The 17962-nt window shown below is 38.1% G+C and overlaps 1 protein-coding gene across 1 annotated transcript in view; it reads left to right on the plus strand.

The window, feature by feature from the left end:
• The window catches only part of CEP128 (centrosomal protein 128), a 602257-nt gene that overhangs the window by 476993 nt on the left and 107302 nt on the right, over positions 1-17962 (plus strand). The window contains exon 18 of the mRNA XM_023742234.1: positions 5059-5108. Within this exon, the coding sequence (XP_023598002.1) occupies positions 5059-5108 (50 nt within the window). The remainder of the gene's footprint in view (positions 1-5058; positions 5109-17962) is intronic.

The following is a 17962-nucleotide window of genomic DNA, read 5'->3' on the forward strand; positions in this document are numbered from 1 at the left end:
GGGACAGGAACACTGAATTACTAAGTGAGGTACACAAGCCAGAAACTAAATGCTTTTCCTAAACTGCAACCATTAATTCCTGTATTCTCCTGCCAATGCTACTCTGTTCAGTGCTATTGTCATAAATGTTGCTGAGTCTGAAGCCCCTGTCTCCATAACAGTGTCTCCATTACCAGCTGGACGGTGCTATAATGTGGATGAGAAACTTTATATTAGTTAAAGAAAAAAAAAAACTACTCATTTCTAAACTTGATCTTCAACCTTCCTATGAAGGGTTGTTATTAGATGGTTATGTTGATCATGCACACCTGTATATGATTCTCCTTTTAAAAACAAATTAACAATCAACCTACCTGCTTCCTTGGCTACTAGAAACCAGAATCAACATAAAAAAGTGTCAAGCTTCCTTTAACAGCCAGGCCACTGGTTGCAAAGGCTGTAAAGAAAGCGGTACAAGACTGTCTTAGCCAAAAGCAAAGCCATGATATATTGCCCTGGGTGTGCCAAAGAAATGCAGAGTGGAACTAAAAAAAAAACCTGGATTCTCCAATTCTCATCCACGATGCCTTGCTTTTCTACGTGGGATTATTTTCTTCTCTAATGACTGCATGTCACAACGAGTTAGTACCAGCTCATTTAAAAAGTTGGAGCCAATCCAAGGAAATACACAAGGCTACTGCCCTTTCACCAAAAAATCCTTCATTAACTAATGTTGATGGAAGCACATTTAGCTACAACAATTTGCATGGCAGTTGAATTGCTGTTTGTATTGAATAGCAAACCAGAGAATAATAAAGGAGAACAAGAACATGCCAATGATGAGCAAGGAAGCATAGAGACCCTTCACCTGGTTCCACACTGATCATTTTGTCTAAAGCTGGTGAGAACAAATAGCAAGATTGCTCATTACAACACAGAACACTAATCACACTCTGTTGTCACCGCATTGTATCACTTCAACTTTGCAGGGGTCACACCTACATTCTTTATCTTGTCTGTTTGCAGTAGAAAGGTGCTTTTCAGCGATGCCCAGTAGCCATATTTCATCAGCGTAAGTTAATAACACCCTTCATCATTCCAAATGCATGTACTTGAACGCTACACCTATCAAACGAGCAATTGCTTACAACAGTGATATAAATAGAGAAGGCATTTTTGGGGATCTAAGTTAAGTACATAGTTAGGGTGGATATGGATATAAGACATCGTAGCTCTGGTGGTTGACATTGGAGGACTCCCAGAGTAAGTTAGGAGAATACAAACATGCGTACTTTTTTCTTTACAATTAAGTACTGAGTGGTACAAGTGAAAGCACGATATGTAGATGGGGCAGGAAGCTAGGAGAGCAAAGCTCTAGCTGTGGCTCTAGCACTAACTAGGTAATTGCATGTAAACCATTCTTTTTTAAGCCTCAAGTCTTCATCTATTTATGTAGAATGAAATGTTCTAATGTAGACTAGAAACTTCTTTCCAACTCTAAGTTCTCCAAGTTTCTGAACAGAGATAGGAAAGTCCAATGCATCCATGTCCCTGGAAACTTTTTAAAATGACAGAAATCTAACTAAAGCTAATTTAAGCAAAAGCCAAAAAAAAAAAAAAAAGGGGGGATGGTGGGTATGAGAATCAGGATTTATGTGGACTTTAGGCAAGGGTGTATCTAGTCCTCAACCAACTCTCTCTCTCTGTCCCTTAGCTCTACTTTTATTCCTTGCCAGCTTCATTCTTAGGCAGATTCCTTCTAAATAATGGAAAATATAGCTTCGAAGCACCAGGCTAATATAAGCTTATAGCCTCAGAAGGAGATTGAGTCTCTCCCAGTATCCGAATTAGTCCCTAAAAAAAGCAATTCCTGCTGAAACTGCTTAGCTCAGCTCATGTGCTCAGGGAGTAAGGTACTCTGACTTGCCAGCCTAGGTCATGACCCACTTCTGTGGCAGAAGAGGTTAGACTCCTTGGCTGAAAGTATCACAGAAATCACCTGGAGAGGGGGAATAGAAAGTTCTCAAAAAGAAGGAATGTACACAGACAAAAAACAAAACCAGGTGTCCACTTATACTCTGATATAGGCTGAGCAGAGGGTTGATGGGGAAGAACAGAAGAGGATTTCTGTATTTTAAATGCCAATTGTAGGAGTTCTTTTATAGTTCTTTTTATTCAGCTTTCCCAAATCAAGCATTGTCGTTGGTGTCAGCTTTTTGGCGGAGCAGCGTGACTCATTACATTTATGTATTTGGAACAAACTGAGAACATAATTTTTATTACAGTAATTCTACTATGAAGTTCTGAGGACAGACTGAAATTTTTACACCTACATTTTGTCAGATGAGTGGGTTGAATTTGGATAAATAAGAGATCCAATGTATGTAATCTAGTAAACTTTACCTATAGTGTTTGTTTGCTGTACCAAGATGACTCTAGATGTATGATATTGGTTTTCTTTTAGGGTTAATGGACCCCACTATCCATTACTCCAGCTTCACTGCACTATAAACAATGTAATTCATTGCAAGGGGCACACTATTAGAACCTCCTAATACCCAGAAGTAGTGGAGCAAAATGGCCACCCCGTACTATAAGATCACATAGGGACACAACGGTGATCTTTTATCTCCCGAAAGTTGAGGAAAGTTGGGTTGAAAACAATTTACTAAAACCAGCTGGGATAGACATCTGTTGTTGTGGTCTTCTGGTATCCATCCTCCTTCTTCTATTAACAGTACCTTGGTTTTGCGTTTGTAAACTCTCCTTTCTGGTTTTAGTGCAGTCCTTTTGGGATTATCAATGAAAGTGCCTCATAATTTCCTTTAGCCAAGTAGCAGGCAAGGGATCTAAGTTGGGCTCATTAGCTATTTATGGAATTTCATCTTGAATGGAGTGATACTAAGATGGGAACACTCAGAATAAAATGCCCATTAGTTAGCGCTATCGTCCAGACCTACCCTAGCTCTTCAGAATCTGGATTCTCTTTTCCATTGTGTCTGTTAGTTACCTCTGTATCCTTGTAATAATTGCTAAACACTGGAATTTCTAAATAGTTGGTATCAGTTAGCAAGTGCTGGGTACCAAACAATCCCAAAATTTCATTTATTTACCTCATGATTTTGTGAGTTGGAGCTTACGCTGGAGCTAGACAGTTTGTCTAGTCACAGTTGGGCTCCCCATGCATCTGTAGTTATCTTCAGGACAGCTGCGTAGCTCTATTTCTCGGGATTTGCTGACTGCCAGCTATAGGAACTTATAGGGTAATGGGGACAGGAGGTGTCCTGGACCGTGTGTCTCTTGTCATCTAGTAGGCTAGCCTGGGCTTGTTCCCACGGTTGTTCCAAGGGCGAAAGTAAAAGTGTGCAAGACCTCTTGAAGTCTCAACTTGGTACTGACACAACATGGCTTCTGTTGTATTCTATTTGTCAAACAGGCCAGATGCAGGAAGTGGAAAAATAAACACGACCTCTTGATGGAAGTAGCTGCAAAATCACATTGCAAAGGAGTAAGGATATAGGAAGAGGAATTACTTAGGATACTCAAACTAATTATCACACCCCAAGTTAGTTTCTGTCTTATAAAAACCTAATATGCCAACCAAAAGCCCTTTAAACACATAACCTAAAACATCGGCATGCACTTTAACTTTATTGATGTAACACTGATTATAGGAGATTTGGGGAGCCAAAGATAGCTCCTCTACAGGATAAAGAGTAAGAGCTACCTCTTATTCATAATCCTAGTAAATTGTGTCTTGAGGGAATTGCTTGCCAGTCCTTGGTAGCCCTCTTAGCCATGCGGTCTCAAAAGGCCATCACCAGACAATTATATCATCTGCCTGGTCTCCTGAAGTTTCAGTGTATTGCCTGCTCAGTTATGACATATACCAGCGTGCCGTGGCTACCTACTGTCTTACCGCTTCCTGCTGTATATAGTGGAACACTTGCTAAAAACATTTGCATTTGCCTGTCTGGGATATATATTGAATTTCTTTAAGTTATATTTCCCTTTCATGCAGCACAGCATCTTAGGAAGCTACATCAATCACAAAGTATAGCAAATACTAATATTAACATGTGCTGCTGTAGGTGTTTCTTGCCAGTTTTCATCCAAGCTCTGACTCAGCCCAACCCTCTTTAGGTTTGTGAGATCTAATAAGATCATAGCAGAGAGTGGTATAGCTGCAGGCAGAAAATTCTGCTTGCCAAATGTATTTTGCTTTATAGCAAGTTCATAAATTAATGTAGGGCACGGAGACACCAAGGCTGTACACATGCATTAATACAGAACCCTCTTCACTTGACTGTCTTCCCTTCCAGCCACTAATTTCTCTGAGATGGTGCCAAATTCTTGGTCTGATGTAGCTTCAATGGTTCCCATCCTCTCAATGTGAAAAGATAATTAATATGACTTTATAGTTGAGGTGATGTTCTACTTCCATTAACAACACTCATTATTCCAAGGTGTTTTAATTTGGTTATAAAAATTGACTCTGAGGGTGGAACTTGGCTTGGGGAGCTTATTTTAGGAGCACATGGTTTGTTTCTAATTTTTCTTTCAAAACAAATTTATAGAAAAAATTTTTGTTCCTTCTGAGTTATATAAGTATTGGACCAAATTCCTAAAACATAGGTATGACTTGGATTTTGTAACTGAGTTGGGTTCATCTTCTGGTATCTCAGGTAAAACTGGGACCTCTAGTGTTTCTCAGCTAGCTTTGGTTTGCCAGCGTCCAGAGCTCTGCCACATCTCATCATTTGAGATCAGTGAGCATTTATTTTGCATAGCTTGGAGCCTTGGTGGCACAGTGGTTAAGAGCTCGACTGCTAACTAGAAAACTGGCAATTTGAATCTGTGAGCTGCTCCTATGGGGCAGTTCTACTCTGTCCTATAGGGTCACTATAAGTCAGAATTGACTCATCGACAACAGGTTTGCGTTTTTGGTTTTCTCTCACTTAAACATAAAATTCTCTTTCTAGGCAACAGTTTATCCAAGCTACTGACTAAATTGGGTTTGATAATAAGAGGCAACCCATTTTAACATTGTATTTAGATGGGTATTTTACTTTCTTGTAGATCTGCTGGATGAAAACCACAGAAAAGATGAAGAAATGGAATCTCTGCAGGTAAATTCTTAAATAGGGCAAGTATCTTTAGGATAAACACATTTGTATTTTTACTTTGTTATCCTTTATTTTATTATTGTCACATTCAAACCATAATAGCAAAGGGGGTGAAAATTACAATGTCAGAACTTTAAAGCTCAAATGGGAATTTTCCGTCTTTTATAGTCTTTGAGAGCACTCACAGTCCCACTAAAGAAAGAAGCCAACTCAGACTTCATGCTGAGTTTTGAAAGGAACCTCTGTTCCTTGGTAGAGCTTAATAGGAACTGCAGCATTAGGAAGTGAAAGCAACACCCTCTCAAAGTCATTTCCCCAAAAACAGAAGTGATGAATGAGGGTGAAAACATTGAATTTACATTTTCAAGTGAAAATCAAAATTATTCTGATACCATGAATGTTGTCCATCAGTGACCAACCAAGAATTTGAGCGCATACATGGAACATAAGACTTACTTTGTATAGCCTCTCAATTCATCATGGGTTTGTATACATTTCTTGAACTGGAAAATTGTGTTTGAAGGAGTCCACTAGAATTTTAACTGACATGTCCATGGTATGAGCACTTGATGTTAAGTTGGCATCTCGCAGAAGTTCACTCTTCCTTTTACATTGAGCTATCTTACAAATGGGTAACTCTAATGTCTATCTTTACTAGGGGAAACATAATCAGTTTTACTCTCATGATAGAACCAGTTTACTTAATGTCACAATGGGGATTAAGAGCAGAAAATACTTTGGACATTTAGAGTTCTTCATAGGCGTGGAGCTGCAAGGCAGGACTAGAGAGTGATATAATGAGCTGGCTTGAGTGCCATAAGTAGTAAAGATGATTGCTTTTGGTAAAGATGTTGCAAAGGAAGGATGGGTCAAGTAAAGCCCAAAGAGCAAGAGAAATGTTCTATGACTGGAAATTCTTTTTGATGATATAGCCATTAAAAGGAAAAAAAATGCTGAGAAAGCATATAGTTTTATATACCTAATAAAACTGGGACTTGTTAGCCACAGTTTTGTGCAGATTAAATTCTTCTAACATCTTGAGCCATATTCAGGCATTTTAAAAAAAAAAAAAAAAGCTCTGGTTACTCCAGTCTGGGGCTAGGAAAGGCCTAACTCTGAGAAATTAATATCAGCAATGCATGTTCTTATACAAAGCAAAGCTCTGTGTACATTAGATGTGTATAGCAAGTTGGTAATAAAGGCTTTTTGAGGCATTTTGGTTATGTTTTGTGTTTGCCACTGGCCCCAGAATACCACGTATAAACATTTACTGAGTACATATCTGGCCTTTTGAAATGGCAGCACAAATCTTTTTTCAGTTTATTTGTCTTGAAATATAAATGTTGGGACCAGTAATCCCATTAAATTTGATAGTCTATGTTGCTTCTCAAATGCCTGTTAAGTACTGGCAGCATTTTCTACCAAAATGCCCATCCAATGCAAGAGAATGTGCCAGCTAACGAGCTATGGACGTTTATAGATGTAGAGGATCCAATGTGATGCCCAACAGCAGAAGAGTTAAATGTTGGTACTTTCTAGTGGCAGTTAGTGTCTGATACTAACACTCTACTAAGAACAAAGAGGGATTGACACTTCTTAGAGTACAATAGTTGATGTTGAATTAAGCACAAGAGAAGAGCCTAGTGCAGAGGCATATTACAGAAAGCCTTTAATTATAGAGACTAGAGGAAGATCCTTAGAAAAAATGCCTATATTATATTCAAATATAAATATTTTGGAGAAGTGATAGTTTGGAGAAGAATATTAAAATATATAGGTGGAAGTCTGACAGCCACACAATAGAACCTTGGGGGAAAAGACAAAGTCATTTGTAAAATAGTAATAATAGCACTAAAGATTGAAGGTTGACAACTTTGAGTTTTTAAGTCTTGGCTCTGCCTCTGATTCACTGGGTGACCTTGGGTAACTCGGTTAACTTTGCTGTGCCTATTGTCTCATCTGTAATGTAAAATCATAAAACTGTCTTCCAGAAGTGTTTAGTGTGGATTAGATTAGCCCAGAAGAGAGAGCTAAATATTTAATTCCAATTTACAATGTTAGCAAATCCCCATGTATCCAAATTGGAGTCAATTTTATTTAATCATGCTCATTTTATAATTATGTATAGCAGTTATTCTGCATTTAATATTATCCTCATTAAAGGAAGGGGGTGTTTTATTTATCTCTAAACCTTTCCCAGTCACCTGTATTTACTCATTGAACAAATATTTATTGAGTGCCAATTCTGTGCAAAGCACTTGTTATGGAAGAATTGTGTCCCCTCAAAATGTGTTGTAATTTCTTACCTCTATGCCTGTGGTTATAATCCCATTTGGGAATGGGTTGTCTTTGTTATGTTAATGAGGCAGGATTAGTGTAGGGTTTATTTTGAATCAATCTCTTTTGACATATAAAAGAGATTAAAAACAAGCAAGCCAGCAAGAAGATCTGAGGGAAAAGAGATGCCAAGCCACATGAAGATCTCCCGGGAGCAGAAGCTCAAAGAGACAAGGGCCATCTTCCAGAGCCAACACAGAAAGCCTTCCCCTAGAGCCAGCACCCTGAATTTGGACTTCTAGCCTCCTAAACTGTGAGAAAATAAATTTCTGTTTTTGTTAAAGCCACCATTTATGGTATTTCTGTCATAGCAGTACTCTACTAGGTGCTAGAGCTATAAAGGCAAGCTGGGTATGCTGGACACCTTACCTTCTAGGTGGAATCTAGACTATTAAATGGGTATTTATAACAAAATATTTTTTAAATGATGTTAGGCAGGATGTATAAGTTACTGTGGGAACAAATAGCAAGAACACTTGTCCCTGTTTGTTGAGGCTAAGGGTAGATTGAGATTGAGTGGTATTAAAGGTGAGTAGGGTTGGCTGGGGTGGGGTGATCCAAGAAGGCCTCTTAAAGGAAGCCGATATTTAGATAACAGGAGTTAGCTAGGCAAGTTTGGGATGAAGAGAAGAAAAGTTTTAGGAAGAAGAAAGGTCAGAGGACAGCCTGAAGTAAAAGAGAGCATCAATTGCGTATTTAAGAAACTGAAAGAAGTCTTTTAGTCCATGTTTAAGTTAAAGAAAGAAACAAATAAAATGGAGTGTAACATGAGAAAGGAGAAAGAAGCAAGATAGAAGTTTGTAAGGTAAGCAGAGGTCTAAATAACCTCATAAAGGAGTTTAGATTTTATCTTCAGTATTTAGGAAACCAGTTAAATGTTTTAAGCAAAAAAGTAATGTGATCAAATTTGTATTTTTAATAGGTAACTAGCTGCGAAGTTTAAAATAGTTGGGGACAGGCAAGATTGAAACCAGGGAGACCAATTAAGCAGCAATTATTTGTAATAATCTTGGCAAGGGATAATGGAGACCTGGATTAGGTGGTAGTAGAGAGCATGAAGAGTGAGTGGTTTCTTAATATATATTTTTATGATATAAAAATCCATGGAATTTTTAAATTTGTTGTTAGGGAGTAAAAAGGAAGAAGTCAGAAATGACTCCTGGGTTTCTTGACTGGGAATTTCATGAATAATATGCCGGTCAATGAGGGTTAAGAAGATGTTAGCTCAATTTTTGATATTTTCAGTAGAGGTCCTTTGAAACATCCATGTGGGGATGACAAGACGGAGTTTTGTGTATGAGTCTAGAGCTTGGGAGGGGTTTGAACTGGAATTCGGTGTCATCACATCTAGTATCCATATCATATGTATGGTACTGAAAGTTATGGGAGTAAATGAGGACTCCCAAGGAAGTGTGTAGACTAAGAGATGAAAGTCTAGGGTAGAACCATTGGGGACACCAACACTTGAATAACAGGCTAGTGATGAAAATACTGCACAGAGTCTAAGATGTAAAAAAAGAAAAAAACCAAAAGAGCATAGTGCCATGAAGCTTAGCAAAGAATATTCCAAGGGGAAAATAATCAACAGAATTGAAAAAAATATTTGTTAAATTTTTGGACCCACTTAACAATGGGATTTAAACCAAAAAGAGCAAAACAAAAACACCAAACCTGTTGCTGTCAAATCGATTCCCACTCATAATGACCCTTTAGGACAGGGTAGAACTGCCCGTTTCCAAGGCTGTAATCTTTACAGAACCAGACTGCCGCACCTTTCTTCTGCGGAACAGCTGGTGGGTTCGAATTGCCAACCTTTGGGTTAGCCACCAAGCACTTAACCACTGCGCCACCAGGGCTATGGGGTTTAGGTTTCAGAATAAAATTTACCATTCCATGACTTACAATTACCTACTATACCTGTGAATCAACTCTCATCTTTTTCACCTTCTCAAATATCCGGAATTTAGTACAGTCCCTCACCATAATAGCTACTCAGTAAATATCTATTGATTAAATTAACAAATGAATGCCATCCTACTTTGTCTCTTGCGTATATAGCACATGTTCCTGGATCTCCCCAAAATCCACCAATTAAAAAACAACCACCAGCCTTAATTTTTTTGGGGGGGTGGTGGGAGGCTTCCAAGTTCTATCGCTCCTGGACACACACACACACAAACACACACACACACACACACACACACACATTCCCTCTCCCTCCTGCTCTGCTCTCCCTTCCTCTTTACATGTAGTAGTGAAACAAAAGTTCAGCAAGTGAGTATGGCCTGAATGGTAGGAATCAGTGGAAAAGGAAAAGGATAAAATAGCAAGGGGGCAGCAGGGAGGAGAGTGTTTTCAATCTTCTAAGGAATCACAAACAATAGAGACAAGCATATTTGACAGTGATTTTTACAATGCAGCTTGTAATTACCCAGATTCTTCACCGGAGCTTACTATTGTCTGGCTCATTTTTCATGACATTCATTTGTAGTTACATTGCACTGCTCTTCTTAAAAACCAAGTATTGTCTTTGACTATAAATATGTGGTGCAGTATCAGAGTTCTGTTTGCATATGGGGTTGAGGTACATTGAAACAAGCAAATCCCTGCTTTAATCCCCTCAAGATCAGCTGAAACATTTAAAATGGACACAAAAGGAAATCCATTTTTCCTCAGTTTAGTTGAAAAGTATTCAGTGCCTCTGACAGCTTGCTTGTGATAGCTGGTGGTGGCAGTTGCTGCTGCTGGATTTTGTTTTTATTTCTTTAAATACCAAACTACCTGATCCACCTTTCATTGGCCACCTGCTTTTCCCCATAGTGCTTTGTGAACCCCAGAATACAAATTACACCAAAAGGACTAATATCATGCTTAGTTATGAGAAACTTCAAAGCACTACCTCTGGAAATTACTGGAGAGTATCTGGAAAAGTCATTTGTCCCTCCCTTATGTTAGTGTATGCTGATAATCTAAGTGTTTTCACAAGCATTTTCAGACATGTTCTTTGATACAGGTGTTTTCATTAGAAATGAACTGAGTCCTTCATTTACTTGAGAAAAAATAGGTTTATGTTTTTAAAAAGAGTAATATATTTTTCCAGAGATATTCCAGAAACTGTGCTCTAAAAGATATTGATATTGTTGTTAGGTACCATCAAGTAGTTTCCGATTCATAGCGACCCTATGTACAACAGAACAAAACACTGCCTGGTCCTGCACCATCCTCACAATCATTGCTATGTTTGAGCCCATTGTTATGGCCACTGGGTCAGTCCATCTTGTTGAGGGGCTTCCTCTTTTTCACTAACCTTCTTCTTTACCAAGCATGATGTCCTTCTCCAGGGACTGGTCCCTCCTAATAACGTGTCCAAAGTACATGAGATGAAGTCTCCCCATCCTCACTTGTAAGGAGCATTCTGGCTGTACTTCCAAGAGAGATCTGTTCATTTTTCTGTCATGCACGGTATATTCAATATTGTTCACCAATACCATAATTCAAATGTATCAATTCTTCAGTCTTCTTTATTCATTGTCCAGCTTTCACATGCATATGAGGCAATTGAAAACACCATGGATTATGTCAGACGCACCTTAGTCCTCAAAGTGACATCTTTGCTTTTTAACACTTTAAAGAGGTCTTTTGCAGCAGATTTGCCCAAAGCAGTATGTCATTTGATTTCTTGACTGATGCTTCTATGGGCATTGATTGTAGAGCCAAGTTAAATGAAATCCTTGACAATTGCAATCTTTTCTCTGTTTATCATGATGTTGCTTATTGGTCCAGTTGTGAGGATTTTTGCTGTCTTTATTTTGAGGTGCAATCCATACTGAAGGCTATAGACTTTGATCTTCATCAGTACTGCTTCAAGTCCTCTTTGATTTCAGCAAGCAAGGTTGCATATCACAGGTTGTTAATGAGTCTTCCTCCAGTCCTGATGTCGTGTTCTTCATATAGTCTAACTTTTTGGATTATTTGTTCAGCGTATAGATTGAATACGTATGGTGAAAGGATACAACCCTGACGCACACTTTTCTTGATTTTAAACCATGCGGTATCCCCTTGTTATGTTCAGACAACTGCCTCTTGGTCTATGTACAGGTTCCACCTGAGCACAATGAAGTGTTCTGGAATTCCCATTCTTCTCAATGTTATCCATAATTTGTTATGATCCACACAGTCTAATGCCTTTGCATAGTCGATGAAACACAGGTAAACATCTTTCTGGTATTCTCTGCTTTCAGCCAAGATCCATCTGACATCAGCAATGATATCCCTGGTTCCACATCCTCTTCTGAATCTGGCTTGAATTTCTGGCAGTTCCCTGTTGACGTACTGCTATAACCACTTTTGACTGATTTTCAGCAAAATTTTACTTGTGAGTGGTAGTAATGATATTCTATAATTTCTGCATTCTGCTGGAGCACCTTTCTTTGGAATAGGCATAAACATGGATCTCTTTTGTTTGGTTGGCCAGGTAGATGTCTTCCAAATTTCTTGGCATAGATGAGTAAGTGCTTCCAGCACTGCATCCATTTGTTGAAACATCTCAATTGGTATAATGTCAATTCCTGGAGCCTTGATTTTCACCAGTGCCTTCAGTGCAGCTTGGACCTCTTCAGTACCATCGGTTCTTGATCATATGCTACATGCTGGAATGATTGAATGTTGACCAATTCTTTTTGGTATGGTGACTGTGTATTCCTTCCATCTTCTCTTGATACTTCCTCTGTTGTTCAGTATTTTGCCCAGAGAATCCTTCAGTATTGCAACTCAAGGATTGAATTTCTTCTTCAGTTCTTTCAGCTTGAGAAATGTATTCTTCCTTTTTGGTTTTCTAACTCCAGCTCTTTGCACATGTCATTATAATACTTTGTCTTCTCGAGCAGCCCTTTGAAATTTTCTCGACCACTCTTTTATGTGATCATTTCTTCCATTCACTTTACCTACTCTGCACTCAAGAACAAGTTTCAGAATCTCTTCCGACATCCATTTTGGTCTTTTCTTTCTTTCCTGTCTTTTTAATGACCCTTTGCTTTCTTCATTATGATGTCCTTGATGCCATCCCACAACACGTCTGGTCTTAGGTCGTTAGTGTTCAATGCGTCAAATCTGTTCTTGAGATGATCTCTAAAAATTCAGGTGGGACATACTCAAGGTCACACTTTGACTCTCGTGGACTTGTTTTAATTTTATTCAGCTTCAACTTGAACTTGCATACAAGCAATTGATGGTTTGTTCTATAGTTGACCCCTGGCCTTCTTCTGACTGATGATATTATTCTTCTCCATCGTCTCTTTCCACAGATGTAGTCAATTTGATTCATGTGTATTTCATCTGGGGAGGTCAACATGTATGTAACCATTTATGTTGTTGAAAAAAGGTATTTCCAATGAAATATCGTTGGTCTTGCAAAATTCTGTCATGCGATCTCTGCCATCATTTCTGTCCCCAAAGCCATATTTTCCAACTAGCAATCCTTCTTTCTTTTCCAACTTTTATATTCCAATCACCAGTAATTATCAGTGCATCTTGAATGTATGTTTGATCAACTTTAGACTGCAGAAGTTCATAGAAATCTTCAGTTTCTTAATCTTTGGTTTTAGTGGTTGGTGCATAAATAATAGTAGAATTAACTGTGGTTAGTAGTATTAGTCTTCCTTGGGGGATATATATGTTATCCTATCACTGACAGCGTCGTATTTCAGAATAGATCTTGAAATGTTTTTTGACGATGAATGTGATGCTGTTCTTCAATTTGTCATTCCTAGCATAGTAGACCATGTAACTGTCCAATTTTAAATGACCAGTGCCAGTCCATTTCAGCTCACTAATTCCTAGGGTATCAATCTTCAAGCCTTCAGTTTCATTTTTAACAACTTCCACGTTTCCTTGATTCAGACTTCAAATGTTCCACATTCCTGTATTAATATTGAGTGGCATTATTGTCATGCTCTTTTTCAGATAACCATATTACATTTGATTTCTCTAACATTGATTTTTAAAAATACTTTGGAATATTTCATTTGAAGGGTTTAATGTTTATTTTTTAAGAAGTGTTTTGAGAGCAAGGAGGGTGTTTGATTTTGTCTAGTCATCTGAATAGCGTTTAGGTAAGGAGAAGATAATTTTTTCCCAAACCATTGCTTTATTTGAGCTACTTATGGAGTAAAGTCCCTATGGCAGCATAGTGCTGTGGAGAAAAAAACAGAAATATTGAATTTTTGGGTTCTTTTGGAACAATCCTAATAAATATTAATGTGGTGTTGTTGTTGTGTGCTGTTGAGTCTATTTCCAACTCATAGTGACCCTATAGGACAGAGCAGAACTGCCCCATAGCGTTTCCTAGGCTATAATCTTTACGGGAGCAGATTGCCAGGCCTTTTTTCCCTTGGTGCCACTAGGTGGATTCGATCCACCATCCTTTCGGTTAGCAGCCGAGTGCTGAACCATTGTACCACCAGGGCTCCTTAAATACTAATATAGGGGTATCATAATTTAGAGGAAAATCCCAGTGTAGATTTGGCAGACACATTGTTGGAGATTAACTGGGCAAAAATTTGACTGACATGGGCAAATAAATTGCTCCAGCAGAGGCTGACAAGATAGTACATTAACATCTCCCTGATCCCAATCAATGGCCAGTTCTCCTGATAAACATCCAGGAAATAAACTAAGCTAGTGACAGACCAACTGAACAGTCAATGTCAGTGGTTTTGCTGTCAGTCGTTTCTACCGTACTGTAGAATGTCCATAACCTGTCCTTTCAAACTGCAGAATGTTTTGGGGATCTTAGAGATTGTAGGTAGAAATGCAGGAGTGGGGCAGCTAAGAAGCCCAGGTTACTCTGGTAAGGGGAGTTAGGATGAAATGGGATGCTCCCCTCCAACCCTGGATTTTCCGAATAAGTTGAAGGGTTGGTTAAAGCAATTCTTAAATTTCCACAGAAATTCTAATTTGCTTGGGAGATACTAAAGCACATTTTTAGAAGTCCCAATTTTAGTAAATTGATAAATTGGGATTGACTATTTAATATTTAAGGCTTTATTTAACTAGAAAGTAATGCAGTATCCTCTAATCTCTGGAATGACTCATGGGAGCTATTATGGAGCTTCTTTAATTTTGGAAACCAAAATGTAATGTACACCTACTTATTCTTCCCTAGTTACATTCCTCAGATCTTAGGCAAATCACTATGTATCTCCATCTTTTCTTCTGATACATGATAGAGATATTCTAAACAATGACATAAACAAAATAAAACATGGGTGAGTATGGGAGGCAGGTAGGGGTTGGGCAAAATCAACACTTTGCCACTTCAGGACTAGGGGACTTACCGGTAATGACTCATTAAAATCTCTATTTTCTCTAAAGGTGAAGAGGCTTATCAAACCTTAAATTTAGTATGAGGTCTCAACAGAGATAAAACACTAGCAGTCTGTATTAGGGTCAAACAGGGTCTCAGCCAATTAGATTTGCACACTTCAATTTACTACGTCAAAAGGCCTCAGGAGAGCAAGGAACCAAGCTTAGTAAAGTGGATTTCACTTGCAATTATAGTGACCATTAAATTTTATTACCCTGCTTTACCTAAAGTTTGCAACTTAATTTTAGTTCCAAATTTATGACAGAATAAAACCTGAAAATAGAACACACTGAGAGTGAAGTATTCTTGTGTCTGAAAGTATGGGAGTTGATTGACTAGGTCATTTTCTTTTGAGAATAAAAGAAAATATAAAATCATGGCTGTTTCTGTTTATCCAGCAGGATGAAAAGCACAAGTCTTCAGGACTTAGCAATCTCCTTGAGTCCTGACACGTTTCTAAGAAAACAGAGATACCATTTATTGTTTGGAAATATTTTAAAAATGCAGTGTCTTTCCAATGTGAGCGCTCAAAAGCTCAAATTTTATCTTGTTGCAGAAAATTTAGTAAAAACTTGGTCGTGAAAAAGAACCAGGTTGTTTTACAGATTGTGCAAATTGTTGAGGGGGGGGGATTATTTTATGTATCTTCATACCCCATTCCCTTTTCAGTTGACTTCACAACAAGCAACTCTTCCAGAAAACACCCCGTGGTGCCAATATGGAAGTCCAGGCTCTGAGCCCCATGGGCACTGGGTCTGATATAAATAGCAGCTTATGTTTTCTTGTGAAAAATGAAAAACTATCTCAGCACAATATGATGTTTCACAGTGTGGAGATTGTCAGGGCATTTTTGCCACATCTCCAGAGTCAGCTGTCGCCTTGGAATTTGGGGACATTTAATTTGGGTTGCAGATTTTAAGTGATCCCTTCAAGACTGTTGTCCAGAATGTATATCTGCTTATTCTTCTCAGGCCACAGCCCTAGATATGTCCCAAACTTTGGGCCAATAACCATGTTTCTCCATTTTCTCGTCCATCTCCTGATAGCAATGACAGCTGTAAAAAGCAGTATTCTAAGTAACGATTAAACTGTGCAAAAGATTTGGAAACCAGTGCTAAGCATTGATATATTTTTAGCTGAATTAAATTTCCATTGACTCATAAACCAAATCTCTGAGGTTCTAAATATTAATGGGATGTTATTGAAAGAAACTGTAGTTCTCCTTCTAGGGCTATCTCTCCCCAGTCTCTGAATCTGGACGATTTTCCACAATATAAAGAAACACTACAGAGGATTTCCCCAGCCTGGAATCTTGAAAACTTACTAATATTATCTTTGAAGATATTAATAAATACATATTTAGCACTTGTTAACTCTTGTCATGATTGTGCTAGATCAGCTCCAGTGGGTAATGATGATCTATGCATCAAAGAAGGAAAAAAAATCACCCTCTGACTTAATGAAAGATATTAATATCTGCTGTGCAATTTTTTGTGTCACACACCATTCTAAGACCTCTAAATATATAACAGCGTTTATTCCTTACAACAATCCTCTAAGGCAGATACTACTAATCTCATTTTACATATAAAGGAGCTAAGTCTCATAGCTTGCTCAGGCAGTAAGTGGCAGGGCTAGTACTTGAATTCACATCTGCCTAGTTTCCTTACCACTGTACTTAAATACCTTGTGAGCTTATGGAGAATGGGATTCCTACACCTTTGTTGGTGTTTGGGGTGGGGGCGGTTTCTTGGCCTTAATATATTTTTTCCTTTAACTTCTTCCTTTTTTTTTTTTTTTCTATGAGAATGATGCATTAGCAAACATATTACTCAAACCGGTTGCCATCGAGTTGATTCTGACTCATAGCGACCATATAGGACAGAGTAGACCTACCCCATAGGGTTTCCAAGGAGGGGCTGGTGGATTCAAACTGGTGACCTTTTGGTTAGCAGACTGAGCTCGTAACCACTTCACCACCAGGCAATAGTGGGGACTTAATAATAGTGAAACTTCTTACTCCCTTTCAATAACTAAAACTACTTCTGAACCCATAGACTTTAAGCCTACATACACATGGTAACTGGGACAGTAAGTGTATACGTATATATTTGGGTACTGGCATGTGACAAAGATTTTAATTCCTGGTGCAAGATGATGTACAATCCAGAAATCTCAAAAACTTCTAGGAAGGCAAAGGGATCATTTTTCTTTTTCCATTCTGTACCTTTTCTTTTTGCTTATTCATCGTGTTTTAAATAAACAGACTGAAGAAAGTTGTTATTAAAGCCCTCCCCAGGCTTCTTCCATTTCAGTTTTAAACCAAGTTCAAAATATTCTGGCAAAATTAAAGACAACATTGAAAAACTTTCCATAAATTTTAAATTGTGTAAAAAGTGATAAAACTAAAATGAGCTGGGAAAATGACTAATAAGCATCTCCTCGATATCTTTGTCTTTTCATCGTAATTAGTGATTATTTTATTTAAGAAAAAAATTGGTTCTGAAGTGCAGTCCTTTTCCAGAGTATCTGTGCATGACACTCATTATTATAAATTTAATTTCCTAGTTGAATGTTTACTTTTGAAAGTGTGAAGACTTATTAGCTTGTTAATTAGCTTATTAGCAGTTAATGTCTATTAAGGAGCCCTAGTGACGCAGTGGTTAAGAGCTCGGCTGTTAACCAAAATGTTGGCAGTTTGAATCCACCATCCGGTCCTTGGAAACCCTATGGGGCAGTTCTACTCTGTCCTATAGGTTCTCTATGAGTCAGAATTGACTCAACGGCAACAGGTTTTTTTTTGTTTTAGAATGTCTGCTAGTTCCCTACCACTATTTCTGTATTTGCTCTTAAAATGAAATACAAAAGTATTACTACCTATAAGATACTCTGTGCCTTTACCATATTCTTCTAACTGATGTCTCTAGTTCTCATTCCATTGTTTAAAAAAGAACTAATGTGTCACAAATGAAATAGAAAAGGAGAGAAAGACCATTTATGGGCTCAGTGATGGATCTAAACCCCTGCAGCCCAGTTCCAAAAGAATTGGGGGACCAGCACAGTAGAGTTGCCATTTAGATACACAGTAGTACAAAATAATTAAGTTAAGGCCTTACTTTCTGTTATCCTTTCCTCTGATATTTCCCCAGTGGTACTG

Source organism: Trichechus manatus, unplaced genomic scaffold, assembly GCF_000243295.1.
Source record: "Trichechus manatus latirostris isolate Lorelei unplaced genomic scaffold, TriManLat1.0 scaffold00206, whole genome shotgun sequence".
Taxonomy (NCBI): Eukaryota; Metazoa; Chordata; class Mammalia; order Sirenia; family Trichechidae; genus Trichechus; species Trichechus manatus.